The sequence below is a fragment of the Leuciscus leuciscus genome (genome assembly GCF_965113295.1).
Source record: "Leuciscus leuciscus genome assembly, chromosome: 10".
NCBI classification, from domain to species: domain Eukaryota; kingdom Metazoa; phylum Chordata; class Actinopteri; order Cypriniformes; family Leuciscidae; genus Leuciscus; species Leuciscus leuciscus.
This window is the reverse complement of record NC_138734.1, coordinates 13443537-13465178: the sequence shown is the minus strand read 5'-3', so window position 1 is coordinate 13465178 and position 21642 is coordinate 13443537. Positions and strand designations below refer to the sequence as shown.

Sequence of the window (21642 nt, the reverse complement as noted above, 5' to 3'; positions counted from 1 at the left end):
CTCCGGACCAGGACCAGCAGACTAAAGAACAGTTTTTTCCCCAGAGCTGTCTCTTTATTAAACTCTAACCCTCATTGATCCCACTCCCCTCATATACTGATTGACTCTCCTCTCCCTCCTCACACCTGCCTCCATTTTGTTATTTGCAATACTATAATGTTCATTTGCACTGCTGACTGTTATTATAGTAACAACTGTTTACATATGCATCTTGCACTACTACCTTGACTGGAATATGCTCAATTTGCACTGCCGACTGTTTATTTACAGTACCGACTGTTTACATATACATTTGCAATACCGTACTTTAACTGTAATATGCAATTACTTCCACTGCACTTTCACTCGGATAGCTTCTGTCCAAACTTTATTTGCACTACTTTAAATCCATTGTTATACTGCTCATTTTAGCCTAACTTATACATATATCTATTTGTAAAATTCTGTTTATAGTAATAGCATCTGTATATTATGCTCACATTCTGTTTATAGTAACAGCCATCTGTATATATATTCATAGTACATATCTATCTGTAAAATTCTGTTTATAGTAATAGCCATCTGTATATTATATTCAGTACATATCTAGCTGTAAATTCTGTTCACAGTAATAGTTATCTGTATATTATATTCATAGGACAAATCTATCTGTAAATTTTTGTTTATAATAGTATTCAACTCTATATTTATTCAGTACATATCCATGTTCTGCACTTATGGAACCACTGTATATCCTGCACTTGCTGCTATTGCACTTCTGGTTAGACCTAAACTGCATTTCGTTGCCTTGTACCTGTACTTGTGTAATGACAATAAAGTTGAATCTAATCTAATCTAATCTAATCTATTGGTCGGGCTCCGCTAGAGAATGGTCCATACAGTTTGAGTAGCAGCAAAGAATTCCCTGCTGTTATGCATGTCAACTAGTCTCTGCAACTCCTCCGATTTTCTTACCCACCAGTCATTCTTCAGTTTTCTGACTCTATTCTGAATGTTAGATCTTACGCTGTAGAAATGTTTCCATTTCTGTCTATTTCTGAAGTCGCTCTGCCAATGGACTTTATCTCTTCATCATTGTTGTAGAACCAGTCTTCGTTATGCCTTTTCTGTTTTCCAAGTTCTGTGTGGCAAGTCTGTATGATTGCCTCTTTCAGACCATTCCAGGTGTTATCAACAGTGTCAGTTTCAATGTCTTTTATACTCTCTGCAATCTTCTTCTGAAACTTCTCCTTGATCTCAGGTTGGTTTAGAAGACAGGTGTTGAATTTAGTTAACTTCCTTTTCTGTGTTTTGTGCTGCTTTGGTTGTATCTGGATGTTCATTAGAGACAATATCAACCGGTGATCTGTCCAGCATGCATCTGAAGATTCCATTGCACGTGTGAGGTGAACATCATGAGCATCAGCTTGCCTCACAATAATAACATCTATAAGGTGCCAGTGGCCAGACCTTGGATGTCTCCATGATGTCTTCAGTCGATCTTTCTGTCTAAATAGGGTGTTTGTTATGGTCAGGTTGTGCTCTGCACATTTTGTCAGTAGCATCTCCTCATTACTGTTAGTCTTTCCCACTCCATCCTTGCTGATAACTTTGCGTTAAAATCTCCCAGGAGCACGATTTTGTTTCTCCGAGGAACTTGAGGGAGCAGAGAATCTTGGTTCGAGTAGAATACTTCTTTGTCAAGTTGATCAGCGAGGAGGGTGGGAGAATAAGCAGAAATGATAGTTGGCTTTTCTGTTGTTACGCAGGTTCAGTTGTAGAATCATTGCTCATTAACACCAACTGGAAGTTGATCGAGTTTCCTCACTATTTCAGTCTTGATGGCAAAACCAACACCATGGATCCTCTTCTCTGTGGTAGGTTTCCCCATCCAGAAAAAGGTATAGCCTCCGCCATCCTCTGTGAGTTGACCTTCCTCTGGTAGACGTGTTTCTTCGGAGTTCGCGAGCTAAGAAAGCTGTGCGTCTCTCTGGTCTCTCTGATCTTTCATTGTCCATCATCGTCCGCACATTCCAGGTTGCAAATTTCATTGTAATTTTCTGACCGCTGAGTAGGTGAACCCGCTGGATGTGGTCTTCCGGCCAGGTTAAGAGGAGACAGACTATGTTTAGGGCACCTTTTCTAGCCCTTTCCTCGAGTTGAGGTGAGCAGAGTGGCTCCTGAAAAGGCCTGCTCAGACATGGAGGTGACTACCGAACCACTTTACTGTCTCCAATCCTAAGTTGAGCGACTGATAAGCCTCCATCACCTACGTGCTGATTTGTGACTAGGAACCTCCAGGCTTCACTTCCCTGTTCCTGTCGCCACTCCCCAATTGTCGCAGGACTTTTCTTGGGTGCAAGCAGAAGCTGTGCGTGGTTAAGAGCAGTGTCACACAACAGAGCTCTGTAGTCTTGGCCAACCATTTCTGAGCCCGATGGCAAGAGAACCTCGACGAGCGGAGAAACACCTAGCTGCAGTGAACAGCCGTTGATCCATTCGGATTCATCTGCCCTTACAGTTATCTGACGAGTGTTCACAGACCCCCTGCGTTTAGATCAGGACCGCCTCCTTTAGCCTTTGTGCCTAACAAGGCACTGCCCACAAGGCAGTAGATTGCTCAGCCAGCAACTCTATAGGCCATGGTGAATCGTTTTGGTAGATGGACACAAGAACCTAGGAGCATGTGCCCTTAAAGACAGGTATTGTGCTTATCCTGCCAGGGTGTCTACCCACCCTCCCACTCCCCAAAGGGCCAGTGGGTTTACCAGTTTAGTCGCCGGTGGCTCGACCATGAAACAGGTGGTACTGGATTGCATGTTACCAGTAGCAGGCTTTGGAACAAGCTTTCAGCTTTCCGAACAAGCCTGACCTGACCTAATAATAGTGATTTATTGATAATATAAAGGTGCAGTGATGAGGTAAGCTGGGTAGTGGAGTCCAAAGGATGATCTTAATAGAGACACAGAGGAAAGGAAGACGCTGGAGACGTGGAGATTGCTGGAGACAGGGGAATAGTCCACATGGCATGAACGAGGTCGGACAATGAACTGTGGTGAGGAGTGTGCATTTGTAGGGGCAGTGATGAGGGTGATGATGATGTGCAGGTGTGTGTGATTGGAGATGACGTGCAGGTGGGGACCAGGATGGATGCTGGGAAATGAAGTGCAGAGGATGGTGAATAGGTAGATCTAGGTAGATTTGTGACAGAAGCCCCGGGAGACCAGGGCGATTCAGGCGCGGCGGCGGCCATCTCAGACGAGGGCTCAGGCACAGCGGCGGCCATCTTGGCAGAGGACTCTGGCACGGTGGCGGCCATCTTGGCAGAGGACTCTGGAACGACGGCGGCCATCCTGGGACAGGACAAGGCCCTGGAAGGGCAGCGGCCACGACAAGACAAGGCTCTGGAAAGGCGGCGGCCACGACGGGACAGGATTTAGGAATGACGGGCATCCTGGGACAAAAAATCAGGAGTGGCCGCCATCTTGGCTGGAGACTCTGACATGGGGAATAGTCCACATGGCATTAACTACGTCAGACAATGAACTGTGGTGAGGAGTGTGCATTTGTAGTGGCAGTGATGAGGGTGATGATGACGTGCACGTGTGTTTGATTGGAGATGACATGCAGGTGGGGACCAGGAGGGATGCTGGGAAATGAAGTGCAGAGGATGGTGACTAGGTAGATTTTTGACAGTAATCAGTTACTCATAATTCGACAACATTTTATCAATGAAATATAACAAGAATATAGTTGTTAGATTACATGATTACATATTTGATTACCTATCACTATTACAAATTAATTTACTGATTTTATTACTTTAAAAGAATGGTCTGGTAGAAATATTGGCACAGAACTAGAGTGTGTATACTTTTTCTTTTCTTTTTTTTACTAACACAGTATTAATGTGGCTAGTAATGAGGCATTGTCAGCATGCTCTGTTTTCAGAGTGTTATGAAATATAAGCTATAATCTATTAATATCAGAGACTCTTTGCTAGCACATGCAGCTCTGAGAGTATTTAGAGTGCAATGTGTGGGTGGAGAAGAGGGAAGAATGCCAGATTTTTCTAAAAGAAAAGTATTAGAGAATAAGTATTTTCATATTGAATGCAGGTGCCTCTTATGTAATGAACATTTTCTGACCCCATATATTTTAAAGCACTATGCATACACAGTAGTACAATAAATATGATAATAATATACGATGGCAATAATATATTCACAGATGAGATAGACTGAAAAAAATTAAAGTACTTTTTTATGTATTTTAATTGCTAGGACCAATTTCTCAAAACTAAGGTCACTTTTTAAAAATTCTTCACACAGTGAGCACAACAACAGTCTATGGGCCAGATTTACTAAACAGGGCAAATTAGTGTGAGAGCGCAATTCCATAAAAGTGCCAATGGGAGTGGAAAGTTCTGCGTGTGATCTACGCAAATTAAAGAACACAGAAGCAGTCAGATCATTTCCATAATGCCCAGTGCAATCTATCAAGAGCAGCGCAAATAAGCGTCCGGTTTAAAAAAATGTATAATTTGGGAGGTAAATAATGTCGCAAATATATGAAGGTGAAATTATGCCATAAAGAATTGCATGTGCAGGGTAAGATTTGTGAAAGTGTACACAAGATTGCAAGTGTAAATGTTTTTATTTATTATTTATTTAACACGTATTTGTGCATTAAAAGTACCATTTCGGCAACGATAACGATGCTGAGCCAAGTGAAGACAAAGATGTGTTCTGGCATCTGCCGTGTTTATTGAATCAATCAGATAAGAGTAAATCGAGAGTCAGCGAGGAGCTAATTTGATTGGCTACATGACGAATGTGGACCCGCCCTCTACCTCACACTTGCAAAGCTCAATGAGTAAGAGAATCGTGCCAAAACTGAAAGTGCAGAAAAGAGAAAGACGGAACTGTACAAATCTGGTTATTTCTGGAACTTTTTGGCCCCATGTACACAAGAAGTCATTTAGACATTTGTGCCAAAAGTGTAAGCACAGAAAATGGAAGTCAGAAGAATACAGATCATATTTATTTTGCGTTAGCATGAAGCTGCAGTTTCACAATACATGAATTACACTTACGAATAATAGTAAAATGCTGCAAATATTTCTTTATGGCATCATTTTACCTTCATACAAATACCAGTAAATTGACTAGCGCAAACCTCAGTAAATCACCTGGCATGATATGTCAGTAAAAATGTTAATATATTTGTAGTATACTTAGTATGAAATAAATGTATTTAAAATACATTTTGGTAGTTTTTTTTTTTTTTTTTTTGTTCATTTTTCAATTTAACTAGAACTATGCAGGGAAACTATAATAATAGTATATATAATATATAAAATATATATAAATATAATATAATAAATATAATAACAATAAATATATAAATATATAAAAATATAGTAACTATAATAATTTTGCTCTATTATGTAAACATGGACAATGTAACAACATACAGTCACATGTATGTTCTGTGTTCCCTCCATTGTGTTTTTGGTTCTGTCCTGTGACCTAGTTTTCCTCAGTCTGTTTTTTATTTTTATTTAGTCAATACATTCGCCTGTGTCCTATTAATTATTATCTCATCAGCTCCCTCATTTGTTCTAGTATTTATACTCCTTCTTTCTTTCAGTTGGTGTCTGTTCTGCTTCCCTGAGTTCTCCTTTAGTATATATTTGGATTAAAGACTATTTTGTTTAAATCTTCGTCTCTGTGCACTTCCTGCCAGCAGCACCCGTGACACATACTAGTGATGGGATGTCCGGCTCTTTTGGCTCAGCTCCCTTAGAAGAGCCGGCTCTTACGGCTTCCAAATGGCTCTTCATTTAGTATCACTCTGAGCTTTCAATTTTAGCCCAAATTAGCAATTGTGAATGATTTGTGTGTTGTTAAGCAATTTTATTATAAATATTTATTTTATATATATAAATATTATTCAGTGTTTTCATAAAAGCCTTATTTTTATGAATTTTTTCGATACAAAAAAATAGCCTACAGTTACAAGGCTATTATGTACGGTGACGCATTGCTGCCACATAGGCTACATATTATTTTTTCCCCTCAATTATGTCGTAATAACGAGATCTTATGTCGTTTTAACGACATCTTTTCTCGTAATAACTTATGTCGTTTTAACGACATCTTTTCTCGTAATAACGAGATCTTATGTCGTTAAAACGACATCTTTTTCTCGTAATAACGATATCTTATGTCGTTAAAACGACATCCTTTTCTCGTAATAACGAGATATAATGTCGTTAAAACGTTTTTTTGCCCTTATAAGGACATGTGTAGTCATGTACAAAATATGCCTTTATCCATATAAAATTGACAGCCTATCGCGCCTTTATCACGTTCAAAAAGCTTAAGCAAATAGTAGCAGACCCCAATCATGCACAATTAATCAATGAGGCCCTTTTTTGAAAATATATTTCAATTAGGCCTGTAAGTTTTTTTATAGGCCTATATATAATATATTATATATAATATTTATTTTTGTTAATAGGCTATATCTCCATTCATTACCTAGAGATATAGTAAAAACACAACAGAACATTTTACAACATTGTGTTCTTATTTTGTTTAATTAACGAAATGTCAATCTTCGTCTTTATAACAGAAGATACAATATAGGCTAATACAAAAATCTTCAAGATACAGCCTACAATCTTCACATGTATAACGGATTGTCACCTTATAAACAGTCCTTTGTGTGGTGGAATAAGCAATGCTATATAGAAATATATGGTTAGTATCTTAATTTAAATTGTATTTTATTATTTTATTAGTTCATTAATTATGCTAACTCAACTAATTAAATGTGAAGGGCTGGATACTAATTACTAATGAAATAATGTCAAATATTAAATGTAGGCTATTGATTAGAGTTGCCATAGACTAAAGGATTTTTCTAGACTAGTCATTCATTTAAGCAATTAGGACTAATCGCACGTTTATTCAATCCTTGGGTGCACGTAGGCTATAGCCTATATTCCGCGCTCAAGCGCATGCATAAAACTTGCCGCAAAGCGCCGGCAAAAGTAGGCTAATGATATAATAAATGTATCTGAAAAAAATAACGAAGCATTTTAATTGTTTATTAATGAACTAGTCTTTTCTAAATCAGTGTAGGCTGCCTGCATACATATCTCCGCTGTAATGTAGCCTAGATGCGCCTTTCATACGGACAGGATTACATAATCAGATGGTAGCTACCGTATTTGCTTTCGATTGGATTTTTTTCCGTTGGTGGACATTTTTTTTAATAAACTTTATATACTTCATGTCTGTGAGGCTTGTCTATACACTGTTTTTCAGTTCATTTTTGAGGCGCGCTCCAATTCACAGAGATCATGAAAGCGCGCCCTGTTCGTTTTCTTTTACTTTGCAAAAGCACACCGTTTTCTTGTTGTTGTGAGTTTACACAAATAAAAGTAGTTGCGACTGATGTATTATTATTTTCTGTATGACCAGAAATGATGGAGTATTTTAAGTTGTTTCCACTGTTGATAGGAAAATGCGAGTGATGGCACCGGCGCCTTCATCCATGTCATAGTGCGCGCTCCACACTCCGCACAAACACTTGGATATGCGCTTAATAATAGCAAACATTTATCTAGGTTACCGTTAGAGCGAGCGGCCATGCCAGACGGATAATCCTCTTCATGTTTAACTAATCAAATTCTGTTGCATTTTATTGCGCCAGTTTGAAAAGGGTGGCTGAAACACTTAGCCTGCAGATAAACGCCCAACGCTGGTGTTTTTCTTTAAACAAATTCGTTTAGGCTTTAAAATAAATATTGTTTATGGGCTAATTAATGCCACAATAATTTGTTTATTTTATTGGCTACTTGTATTTTTCATTTTTGTTTTGCATTGAATACCATTGAATATTTGCATTGCATGCATTGAATATTTGCTGTGCACCGCAATGCCATCCTCCCATAGAAAGACACGTTAAGAGCCACGTATTTTCTTTATAATAAAGGGTTTCTATGGAAGGAAAACGCTTAACGTATAATTAAATGCATTGCGTTCATATTCTTTATCACTGAAGCTTTTTCTTTATTATAAGGGTGTATTATTCCATTAAAAAAGGACTGTTTATAAGGTGACAATCCATCTTGAAGATTTTTGTATTGTATTGTATCTTCTGTTATAAAGGCGAAGATTGACATTTCGTTAATTAAACAAAATAAGAACACAATGTTGTAAAATGTTCTGTTGTGTTTTGACTACTTATATCTCTAGGTAATGAATGGAGATATAGCCTATTAACAAAAATAAATCTTATATAATATATTATATATATATAAAAAAAAACGTATAGGCCTATTTAAAATATATTTTCAAAAAAGGGCCTCATTGATTAATTTTGCATGATTGGGGGCTGCTACTATTTGCTTAAGCTTTTTGAACGTGTGATAAAGGCGCGATATAGGCTGTCAATTTTATGTGAATAAAGGCATATTTTGTAGCCTACCATAACACCACAGACTGTAAAAAGGCACTACACTCGCTATCTTCGGAGCGTGTGTCCCTCTTCCTTTCACATAATGGTATGATATAGTCTGTCCTCCATGTGATTGGCCGCATGGTGTGCCCATCCAAATAAAGTCCCACCCTAAATAAAGATTTGGCTCTTAGAGCCGGCTCGTTCGCGAACGACACTTCACTAACACATACAACTTGTTTCGTAAAAATATTTAACAAAAGAAAACATAGTATAATGCTACCTGTTAGTGTTTTTTAGGTCATTGAGTGTTTTAGTGCATTTTGAATGTGAAATTAACTGCTGTGCCAAGCTGAAAGTTGGTTAGGAGAACTGTGGGAAGAGTTTGAGAAAAGCATTGAGAAATGGGTCCTAGCAATTGACCGGCCTATACTGACCGACCGTTTAATTTCTGGGTGGACTGTGTCTTTATGTACAGTATCTGCATGATGTACAATAACAACACAACCCTGTGATATATCCTGAAAACATTGATTAATTTGCATTTTTCAGTAACAAATATAATTCCATAAATCGTGGATCCTCCTGTCACCCCTATCTAATAAATGCATTAGTTTGCATAGTGATACAGGTTCCACAACCTGCCATAACAGAGTTTGAGGCTCTACTGGCCAATCCTATTTAATACAATAATAAGCAGTGGCAAAGCATGACACGCACAGAGAAAGAAAGTTGAGATGAGCGACCATCTGCATCTCTCACACCCAAACACTAACTGTATACCAGCACATCCAGCTTGCTCCTTTCATGGATAAGAATTCCAACAAGACAGATAGATGGGCTACATTTCATCTAATCCCATGAAGCTTTTTTGCCTGCCCATGAAGAGCAATTGAACTTCCTCTTCCTGTAAGGACTTCACAAAGGACCAAAGGAAATTGTCTTCATAGAGTTGAGAAAAAAAAAGTAGGCTACATGCAGAAATATATATCCGGCACTCTTCCCTGAGAATAAAAATGAGCGTACCAAACACTCTGTAATCACTTTAAATTGTCATAGATAATCCCATTTCAAAGCAACATTCTCCACATGAACGTGTTGAGCAGAAGCTGTTAGTAATCCAATGAGAATCTGCCTTCAATCTCTAAATCCTAAAAAAAATGTGCTTTCATACAACCTGAGAGTTTTCATTGCTCTCTCTCTCTATCATCTATCTAACTATGAGGAAAATATCTAAACATTCTTGAGAAGCAAAACTGTCTGAAAATATGTATGTATAATATCTGAAAAGCAGACATGGTTATCATCTAGCAGTTTGACTGAAATATCAGTCTATCACTAAATGTCATTTTCTAGCCTTTTAATAATAATATTTTAGATCTCTGTCCTATTCAGCCACAACTTATTGCACCAGTCCTCCACAATAATATAGATGTATCACTACCATTGCTTTTCTGTCAGCAACAGTATCAACAATCTGTCACTTTATCTCCATTACGTGAAAGGGCAAAGTTAGAATTTTAAGAGAGGCATTGTACATCAGCACATTGGGGTTACATCAATATACTGGGTAAGATAAGCATTCCTGAGCCACGGGGACTAGTAGCGTAGCCTGATTTACCCCTGCGATGACCAGGGGGACAATGTGCTGTTTATAAAAGTCTGTGGAGAGGTTTGACAGTTCAGAAGGAGAGACAGACTTATGGGATGGACATCAATATAGAAATGCATGTGTTGCTTTGATAGGAATTAATCTAGCCAGTCCTCTCTCTGAGCTCAAGGTCAGTCTCACTGGTTTCATCAAACCCCATTGGTGCTTGTGTACTATAAAGTTTCAAGTTCATAAAAACTTATATTGTATAACTTGTATATAGTATATAACTTTGTGTAGTATAAGCATTGTTTTAATTTCAAATAACTGTATTAGTTATACCGTAACAGTGAAAGTGTTCAGCAGCGGGAAAGGATTACTGTACCTCTGTTTGCATATATGTTTCTGATTCACTAAAATAATCAATTCACAAAAGTCATTGCTTTGGGACTGGAACACACTGGTTGGACTAATTATGATTTTCATGCTAGGATCAGCTAAAAGATGTTAACCCACTAAATCTTTTTAAAATGAAACAAGACAAAACACATTTGTTATCTTTTGATTTTCATTTAAGTTTTAGATTTTCTTTAAGTTGTCTTGGGGGTAAAATATGACTGGTACATATTCTTGACAGATTTTGTTAGAATCAATCTTTGAGTTCATTCATTATCAGCATTTATTATTTGATCATATAATATCATACATACATCAAGTTTTTTTGTTTGCTTGTTTTGTTTTTTTTCTTACCAAGCAAACTTTTGGAGTGTACTGCTCGGGAAAAATGATAACGTTTAGTTATGGTTGTAACCTTGGTTCTCTGAGGGAGATAAGTGAAACATCTCACTGTGGGAAAGGCCTCTTGCATGCCCAAAATAGGCCCAATATAGCCCAAAATAGCATATTTTACAGCTCTTTCAAGCAGAATAATGGGCCTTCTGATGACATATCTCACTCATCTCCCTCAGGGAAGCGAAGTTACAACCATAACCAAACGTTCTCTTTCGGTTGCTTTATTTGACATCTCACTATAAGGATATAGAAACGCCCAATATTCAGGCATCCCATAATCTATACTCAGGGCACCTGGACTTCAGCAGGGTCAAAGCAGGCCCCTCTTTCTTCTTCTTCTTCTTCTTCTTCTTATATATATATATATATATATATATATATATATATATATATATATATATACAGTACTGTGCAAAAGTCTTAGGCATGTTAATGCCGCCAGATACACTTTGATCGTAGAGAAGGCCTACCCTTCATCTTGTATCTCCTGAAGGAAGGTAAGAATATCTGGTACTGAGGAATGGAACGGTATCTTTTGCCTTTCCTTTTGCCCCAATGGTATTGCCACTTCCACACATTTTGTGAAAATGTGGGGTGCTAGAGCAAGGCCAAATGGGTGAACCCTAAACTCATCCATCTTACCTTTGAATGCAAACCGCCTGAGCGCAGGACTTTCAATGCCAGGAGGGAGGTAGTTGTTCCTGGTCATACGGAACTCCCCCTGCAAGAATCTATTTCCCCTCCTCGGGCCCTGCCAAATTGATTGTTCTCCTCCCACTCCCGCTTCTGTAAAAGCAGGACGACGTGTTGCCTGTGACGTGTTGCCTGTCGTTGCATTGGTTTGGGGGCTCTGCAAGGCATGAACGACCTGAAGGCTTCCCTCTTCTTTGCCTCGAACCGCTGCTGTATTGTAGCCAAAGCTGGCCTGAACAGACCTTTACCCCTCATTTACACCGCACACGTCTGCGGCGCATTACGGCTGCGACACGGCTACCGGAGCTGATCGCGCCCATTCTAGTCAATGCTTGTGTTTACACCGGCCGCGACGCGGCGCGTTTCAGAAGCTTCCCAGAAGCGGCTCTCCGCGCCGCTTCGCTATATATAGGCGCCTAGTCTATTTTTGACGGACGCGCGTCCAAGTCGCACCGGAAATACAAACTAAAAGTAAAAAAAACATTGTCAAATTCAAAATAAACACCATGTGCAAACTCCCAAACGTATTACACACCAATATCCTTGGTAGAAACCATAGACTGTATGGTAGAAACCCAAAAATCAAGAAAAACCACGTCGGACAGGCAAATCACGTGGTCTCGCGCATCCAGTCGCTCCGCTACTGAAATGCTTCTGGTGTGAGTTGGCACAGCGTGGAGGACGGAATAAAACCTTGTCGCAGACGCAATGCACCGCACACGTGTGCTGTGTAAATGAGGGGTTAGGGTCTACAGGCTGATCCAGGAAGTGAGCCTTATCCTTTACTGCCATCGTGGACAAATTCAGCCACTCTCTGACCAACCAGCACCAGTCCCAGAGTCCCCCCTGTGGACTGTGCCAGGCAGTATGGAAAGGCAAAATTAGGTATGTCAAGGTGCGGATTTCCATCTACAGCTTAGTGACAACCTTTTCCCTGTGACAAAACCCCTAACATCTCTTCCTCTAACTCAGCGATGTAAACCAAAAAAAGAGTGATCGCGTAGCATGCCCTGTCTGAGCTGTAGATTAATTATTACAGATAATCCAAACGAGGATTCAGATGGCCTGCCAACGAGGCCTCCATTGGCAGCATGTGAGACCAGCCCATCTCCTGCATACCCGCCATGTCTAGCGAGGAAAAGCCATACACCGGGACTCTGGATGACAGTGATCTTTCCCAGTATTTAATCAAATAATCCATGCAACAGCTGAAGACCAATCAATGACCAACCGGTTCGCCGCTCGAAGGGCAAGCCTCATGCAGAGTTTCACACCCTGCTGCAATCTGCCATTTGTCTATCCCTGTTGGGTAACCAGGGGACAGACTCCATTTGGGGAACAAACGGATCTTCCTCGTCCTCCTTGCCCTTGTCTGGCAGGTATCTGTAATATCTGTTTTGGCATCCTCTGGGCCCAGAAATGCCAGGCATACCACATGCAGATCCCTAGCTGCAATAGAGAATCCACATCCCTTTGGACAAGTGCAAGAAGGTGCTCTGGACTTAATAGATTTCATAGAAGAAGCCATGTTAAACTGGTAAGTTAACCTTGTATTTATTTTATTTGCTTGGAAAAGCATTTCAGTACACTTCTAGCTTTATTCAGCCTGAATCCCTACGACAAGTGGTTGCTTGTCTTTTTTTGGACAGTTTAGTCTTGCCAAACTAACAAATGTACTGAAAAAGAGCTTGTAGCTTGGATGCTGCAAGTGCAGAGATGTACTGTAGGATGCCATTTTGGGACAGTGCTGCTGGCCTGATAGGCATGATTGCATAGGGCTTCACGGATGGCCAAGTAAGAGGCGTTTCCCATAGTGAGATGTTGACAGAAAGAGTACCACTGATTCCTAATTAACAGTTTCCAGAAGGCCAAACAAAGGGATTGTGCTTTCGCATCGAAACACTGTCTAGGCAACACTACAATTAACTGAAGCTTTATGTTATTTATTTTTGCTTATGCCTTTTATTCATCGACTTTTATTCTGCTGTGCGGAACCAAGGAAGAATTGATGACGGAACAGTTTGATCTTCAGCTGACAAATCAGAGGAAAGGGGCGTTTCATTCCCGCCCACATGTAGAAATCGAATATTCAAGCTGTTTTTTTTCTACCTGAGAACGAAAAAGGAAAAATCAAGCTGAATACTTGTTTTTCGTTTTTTTGAAAAAAAAATTTAAACGAAAAAGGAACTGTTTTCTCGTTTTTCTACTTTCAATATTAAATCAAAAAACGAATGAACGCAACGTACACGAATCCGTGTATCATTCGTTCAGTCGTTTTTTTTATTTAATATTGAAAGTAGAAAAATGAGAAAACAGTTCCTTTTTCGATTTTTCATTTTTTCCCAAAAAACAAAAAACAAGAATTCAGGTAGCAAAATTAATAAACAGCTTGATATTCGATTTCTACACATGGGCGGGAATGAAACGCCCCTTTCCTCTGATTTGTCAGCCGAAGATCAAACTGTCCCGTCATCAGTTCTTCCTCAGTTCTGCACTGCAGAATAAGAGTCCTCCGTTGTGCGGATTCTTAACGCGTTTATTGCAACTTTTTCATATTTTTTCCATCAACCAGACTAACGAATGGCTCGACACAACCCGTACTGGGAAATAGACTAGACAGGGCTTTCTTCTGTGTAGACCAGAGTTCTCAAGTGCCAGGGGGTTGCTATTTTCCGAACTGTAAAGTTTTTTATTTTTTTATTTTTTTATTTACATTTACATTTACATTTATTCATTTAGCTGACGCTTTTATACAAAGCGACTTACAATTGCTATATATGTCAGAGGTCGCACACCTCTGGAGCAACTAGGGGTTAAGTGTCTTGCTCAGGGACACATTGGTGTCTCACAGTGGATTCGAACCCGGGTCTCTCACACCAAAGGCATGTGTCTTATCCATTGCGCCACTACCACCCCTTTTTATTTATCATGAACCACGCTGTGTTTTAATCCTAAGTGACTATATAATGCATTTTACTTAAAATAATCTAAATGTTGACTTTCAAAAGTAGGCGCGTCAGAAGGCTATTCACTCTATTTTGGTTCATTTTTGGTGTGCGCCAGAAAGATATTCAGTTTGAGACGCAGCGCATCATGTTGTTTTCTTTATTTTTTAAAGGCCATTTGTAGTCATTTTGAATGTACACAAATAAAAATATAAATTTTACTGCTTCGAATGACAGAGTATTAAACGACAGAATATTAAGTTATTTCCCCTGCTGAGCAACAAATCCAACACAATCTCATGAAAGTGCGTATCTATAGCACTAATGATAATTCTCGTATAATTTATACGCCAAAACGAGTTTTAGCGTTCAAATGATACGCACTGCAAACCCCTTGGGTAGGATTACGGTACGTTCACACGCTTGACGGAAGGCGTGGCTGAAGTTTGGCACTAACGCCATGGTCATAGCAGCGTCAGCCAATGATTTATCCTCAGTTTGCTGCTCTTGAACAGGATGAACGTGATGAACGTGATTGGCTGCCGCCTGGCTACTGTATTTGCATAGAGCGATCCTGATTGGCTGACGCTTCCGTCTGCGGCGCTTCACTGGCGTTGCTCGCGGCAGAAGTTGAAAAATTCTCAACCAACCCCAAATCAAGTATACCATCGATCCACAATCTGATGATATCCAGATATCATAATTTATCACAGGTTTCAAAATCTTATAAAAACATATGGCTTGTTTTTTGTTTTGTTTTGTTTTGTTTTTTGACTGATCAAATAAGCATTTGTCTTTAGCTTGACAGGTTTGACTTTTTAATGCCTTGATTAAATCATTGTTGGTCAAGACAGAGGGCATCATTTGTGTGACAACATAAAATTATGACCCAAAAACAACCCTGTTTGGAACCCTGTACCAACCAAGCCTGGTCTCTCCTATATGTTTGGAAGAAATATTCAAACAGGTCAAACACAAATCTATCTCACTCAAAGTGACCCAGTTAAAGCAGATCCCCACTTAACTGGACTTTTTATAAGCTAAATGCATGTTCAACCTCTCTGCATTTTTATTTAGACATTTTTAATATCAAGCCATTACTAAACTGTTAGCTGCTCTCCACGATGTAGGTGATTATTTTTGGTCACATTCATTCACAATGTAGAACAACTGGATATTTGCAGATGCTCTTCCTGTATTTTCAGGACCAGCAAACCTCAGCATCTAAAACCAGCCCATGCTGCTGTGGACAGTTTTAATGCTCCTTTGCAATGGTTGATTTATGACGCTACTGTGCTCTTTTACTCAAAACATGAATATTCACAAGATTAGACGCTTGTATGTTTCATAATATTTCATGCAATTAAATGATGCATGTAATGATATGCCGTTGTGTCAGGAAACAGATCTGGTTTAAGCATGTTAGGTGTGTTTTAAAGACAATAGAGTGCTGCAATCTCGTGTAGAGCTGCAGTATCCATCAGCGCGCGCCTACACACTTCACTGCGTTACTGCTGGACACTCACGTGCGGTTGATCACATTATCACATACAGTTCACAAAAGTCAAGCCAAAGTAGTGTATTGTCATTTGTTTGCCTATTAGACACATGCAATGAGTAAGCGCATACAAAAAAAGTATCAAATTATAAACACTGACAATATAAATAAGCATATGGGTTATTTGAAAACACTGAGGTAGATATTGTAACGCAACGGCTTAAAAAATGGGTAGAATAAAAAGGAAGATCTAAAACAGCTAAAAGTGAGATATGCCTACATTTAACCACATTTTAAAAAGATGTTCTAATGCTCTAATGGTGTAAGTTCCATACGATGTGTTTTTGATGTAAAGAAATCATAATCAGACTTTCAATGCATGTGCCATCAGTCGATTTATGTGCAAGCTTGAGGCTATATTTATTTTATTTTTTTTCAACAAAATCATTGTTCACCTCATTGCCTTGAGCTGAATCTCAACTCGCGTGAGAAATACAGTATTTTAAGACGCTAGTATAGGCTAGATGAGATGTCGCCTTACCGTCAGAAGCCTGTGCGCTGTGTAATAAAAGTAGAAATATTGCTAAAGATGAGAGTTTAGTGCCCCGCATTCCTCCAGACGCGTGTGTGAAAAAGCATCCTCTTCTCCTCTCTCCAGAGCGCAAAATTCTGCAGCTCAATCTGTGCAAATCTCTCCAGATTCCCGCGACACGACCAGCCATTTGTGTTTGCAGAGGAGATGGCTCGATATCGGTTCTGGACCAGACATCTGCTCAGACCCGTGAGTCAGTGGGACGTGCGGTGGTCACGCCGCTCCAAGTGCCAGAGCAGAGCCGCATTCGTGGAAATGCCCATATAGTCCACCATCACTGCGACACTGGGGAAGCGAGAGAGGTCTGCATTTTTTTACTGTTTTTTATCTAGGCTATGGCTCACACTCCTCCTTAACGCCCAAAATGTGATCGGATGTTGGAAGGGATGCATGTAATTCTGTCCGTTGTTCAGTGAAGCTGTCTAATGGAAAAAGAGCTCGCATGCAGGGAGGCGAAGCTGTAGTTTTGTGCCATGTGCATGCTCTAGTGGTCAATGGAGTATATTACCATTAGATTGGTTTATAATACAACAGTTTCCAATAAAAACGAACAAAACAGAAACATACTTTGAAAACACTTGTGTCTGGTTGACTGCTCTTCTGGTCTATCCTCTTACGAAAAAGGTGTGTTTTCAAGTGTGCTAGAGTATAGCCAACTATACTTTTTTTTTTTAAATAAAAATTAAGTCTACAGTCTACTTTCAGTCTACTTTTTATGCACTTCTCAGAAATATATGTACTTCTCAGAACTATAATTATTACACTTGACTTATCGTGAGCTTAGAATTATAAGGTTCTATCTCCGTTTAGGGTAGTTCTGAGATATTGAGCATCAAAGTTTTTACATCCCAGCTGGCAAAACTGTTATGTAGTATAATCTACTATTATAGCTCAACAAGACCATCACCCTACAGGTACTTTGAGGATAGAATATCAAAATCCTGGCACATTTGGAAATGGGATTTTTTAAGATGGCCCAAATGGAGATAGAACCTTATAATTCTGAGAGCTCTGATTCTGTTTGGAATTATAAGGTTCTATCTCCACTTTTACAAATAAAACCCCACATTTCAAAGAATAAATGTATATAACCATTGATTTTAATCAATCTATATATTTATAATACAAACACACAGCTTGATTGGATTTTTGATTTTGATTGGATATTGAATCTACTGGAGATAGAACCTTATAATCCCAACTCGGTTTATGTTTTTGCGAGATAGAACCTTTTTATTTGATTAATTATTAATAACTACAAATTTTTTATTTTTTTTTACAAAAATAACACCACACAGGCATTAATAAAGACCTAATGGATCAGATTATGTCAAAAACTCAATTTCGACCAAAAGTGGAGATAGAACCTTATAATTCTAAGCTCACGTTATACTGACAGAAAAGTCTCAGTAGGCCTATATTTGGCATAGGGGGAGACCGGGGACAGTTGCAACACTTTTTGCATTTCTCTCAGTTACTCAGAGACTATTTGGACTAGACCAACCAAATTTGTATATATTAAACTTGCATCTGTCTGCTAATTACCCATACCATTTAAAGATGATTATATATGACATATCGTTCACAGTATTTATTTGAATGGAAGAAGTCAGATGTTGCAGACCCAGGGACGGTTGCAACACGGTAAAAATACCATTTTTTTATTTTTTTGCTTTTTGTCTCAATGAGCATATAATTCTGAAAATATTAACTGTTTTAGGCCTACTATAATATTATAGTATTATTTATTTCAATAATATTATTGTAGCCTATCATTTATTTATTTAGTCATATTTAACAAGTAACAGTTATTGAGGGTTTTTTTTGTTTATGTGTAGAACATAGGCCTACATAGATTCAGTGTGCAGGTGTTACAAATGCTATTCAGTCTCTCCATATTTCAGTGTCAGACAGGAAGAATTGAACAATTTGCAATGCAACAAACCTTTATTAAACATGCAATTTATAACTTGTTGCAACTGTCCCAAACCCTATGAGCCATGACAGAACATCATGTGCCTACTAGACACACTGACTTTGACACATGCTAACCATGTCACTTAGAAGTCAACAAAACAATAATTCAAACTAAGTAAGTTTTGATTAATTCATACAAAATGTCTGGACAGTATATGACAAAAAATATATCTCATGAAAAAATTTACTTTCATGCCTCCAAAACAAGTTTTGTTCAATAAATGCAGCAGCAAATGTTGAATATGTCTACTGTCTTCTTGGTGGGGGGAGGGTCTAACTGTGCATGTACAGTATGAGTGTCATCACTCTAGCTTGTTTCTGATTGGAGAAAAATGACATGTTGCAACCATCCCCATGTTGCAACTGTCCCCGGTCTCCCCTACTTGTACTAACATTTTTGATCGAGATATACATGTTTTTTCCTTTACTTGCGGTCTTTGCACCACTTGTCTACTTAGATGACGTATTTCCTGTATTTGGACCAAGTGTTCAAGTAGGCGCGAAGACTGCAAGTGTGTGTAGAACGTTTGATTACCCTATGGGACAAGCAAAAATGCAAGTGTTTACGGAGCTTTATTTTGATTTTCAATACTTTGCATTTTAAAATAAACTTCTAACTGTCTGGCAGTAGGCTAGTCCCATGTAAAATTGTGGTGATTCTAATTAGGTTATAAAAAGCAGTTGCAAATGTTGTACAAAATACACATAGCCTACTCATATTTGCACTAATAAAATGACACTTTAACTATTTGTTTTACTACCAAATTACATGTAATATCGAATTAATTTAACTTACAGTGGAATGTTTTCCTCGCTCTCGCGATTTCGGCGCACTCGATTTCCCGAAACTAATGCATGATGGGATATGCTTAGCCTCGAATAAGCATGCGGTAGGCCTACCTCGCTCCGATGGGGTATTTAAGATTTAGTGTGCATTCAGGGCACTGCGCTTTGCCTTTTTTTTTTGGACACGGGACAGTTTTGCGCAATTACTTCCTGTCGCGTGCACTCGCTCTCAAGTGGCCAAGAACGCAAGTGAGGGGATTGAATGGCCCATACTTAAAGGTGCTCTAAGCAATGTCATGCGTTTTTTAGGCCAAAACACATACAGCAAACATCTCCTCACTATCCGCTAGCTGCCTGTTCCCTGAACACACTGTAAAACAACGCGGTCTCTGTAGACAAGAGAGCTCCACAAACGGCAACAAAAACAAACTGGGCTCACCCGCACCACGAAACACAACAAACAGTGTTCCAGCCAATAGCTGGCAAGAAGTATTTGAGGGTGGGGTTTGGGGGGTTAGTGCGCGTACACATGAAGGGGGTGTGGAGGAGAGAGAAGCATGAAGAGGGAAGTTTGAATTATGGCCGACACACGACCAAAGAGACGACGTTCCGATGAACAAATTGCAAAGAAGAGGGACAAGGATAAGGAACGCGCGAAGTACCTAATTTACATCGGAAAAACATTCGAGAAGGTGGCGAGAACTCCGCCAGCAGAAGGGATTCCAATCCGACATTCATATATATATACAGTATATACACCATTTCTTTGTAATATAACAAACCTATAGTTTTGCTGGGCAATCAACTTTCTTGCTGCTTTGAATGTGAAATCTTCTTCTGCTGATATATTCATGTTCAGTATGCTGCAGATTGAAAGACAAATGATTTCTACATCACTACATTTCATTTCTAAGGCCAGGCAAAAAAATTGTAGTAATAATAAAAAATAGGTATGCATATAACATTTTGTCTAGAAGTAAATTAAAGCAATAAGCCCCATGAAGCAGTGTTTTACAGAGAATTGAAGTGCCCCTTAGCTGTTCTAAATGCGCTCTATGCTGCTGACCTATTTCCGGTAGAATCTCAGCCAGCGTCTTTACTTTGGCATAGCGCTTTCTATAGCAAAGTGTACTAGCGTCAAAACTTTCATAAAATTCATTTTCTCAGAAACGTAGACAATGATTTTAGAAACCGATTCGCTAGTCGGATTTTGCATGATATGAGAGAATACTCACCCTCAAAGTTGTCGATGTAGCTCGAAATATATAATTTAAAGCCCTTCTCTTTCTTACTCTTAGGTGTGACAGCTAACTGCCTCACAATATTGTTAACATCATTCACGTTAACCGCTGGAAGTTCTTGTAAACAGCGAGTTAAATTTGCCATTATATCCACCTAATGCAAAAACGGCTTTGGGCGAAGCACCGGATGTAAATGGGCGGGCTGAGACAAAACGCGGGAGCGATCGTGCATAGAGCCTATTCACTGTAAAACACGGCTATCTTACATACCTTATTGCTTTTATACAAAGGTTAGTCCATAAAAAATTTTTTTTTTTCATGCACAAACGGAGTGCAGCAGAAATACTGAAATAATTAGGTTAGGTCACAGATGTGTTTATCGAGTAACTTACAACGGCTTCAAACGCAGCTTAACAAATCAGAATCAAGGACTTGAAGAATTACCCGTTTTATAAGTATATTTTGCCACTCTCATACAACATACATTAAGCTCATGAATATGTGTGCAGACTTTAGAACATACCAACTCATCTGTTTTTGGTGCCCCTTTGTAGTTTTTTTCCATGCTGGCAAGCATATATCACTCTTCTTTTCACAGAGAGAGGAATGTGTTTTGAATAGGCTAGTCTTCCACTTTCCAGAGAAATCGGGGTGTGATTTTTTTTTTTTTTTACCGTCACCTGACCTGTCACCTGGAAGTAAATAAAAGAAAAAGGCATTTAATACTTTTCATAGCACATTCCCTTTCTTTTACTTGCTCATATTTCATGCAAAATAGGGTTCAATTATGAGAAAACTGTAAATAAAGATTGTTTAATGAAAGCAGCTGTCTTAAGTGCATAGCTATAAAACGCAACAAATGTTCTTAATCTGTTATCTGCTTTTCTGATGTATCAAATACTTATGTCATGCAATAAAATGCAAATTAATTACTTAAAAATCATACAATGTGATTTTCTGGATTTTTGTTTTAGATTCCGTCACTCACAGTTGAAGAGTACCTATGATAAAAATTACAGACTTCTACATGCTTTGTAAGTGGGAAAACCTGCAAAATTGGCAGTGTATCAAATACT

At 38.8% G+C, this 21642-nt stretch overlaps 1 protein-coding gene across 3 annotated transcripts in view; it reads right to left on the bottom strand.

Moving 5' to 3' along the window:
* Window positions 1-17103, bottom strand: part of kiaa1549lb (KIAA1549-like b) — a 181105-nt gene extending 164002 nt beyond the window's left edge. For 2 of the 3 annotated variants that reach the window (XM_082182860.1, XM_082182861.1), the window contains exon 1: window positions 16512-17103. In XM_082182860.1, the coding sequence (XP_082038986.1) occupies window positions 16512-16692 (181 nt within the window). In that variant the 5' untranslated portion in view covers window positions 16693-17103. The remainder of the gene's footprint in view (window positions 1-16511) is intronic. The other variant, XM_082182859.1, reaches the window with a different exon arrangement.
* Window positions 17104-21642: the final 4539 nt, after the last annotated feature.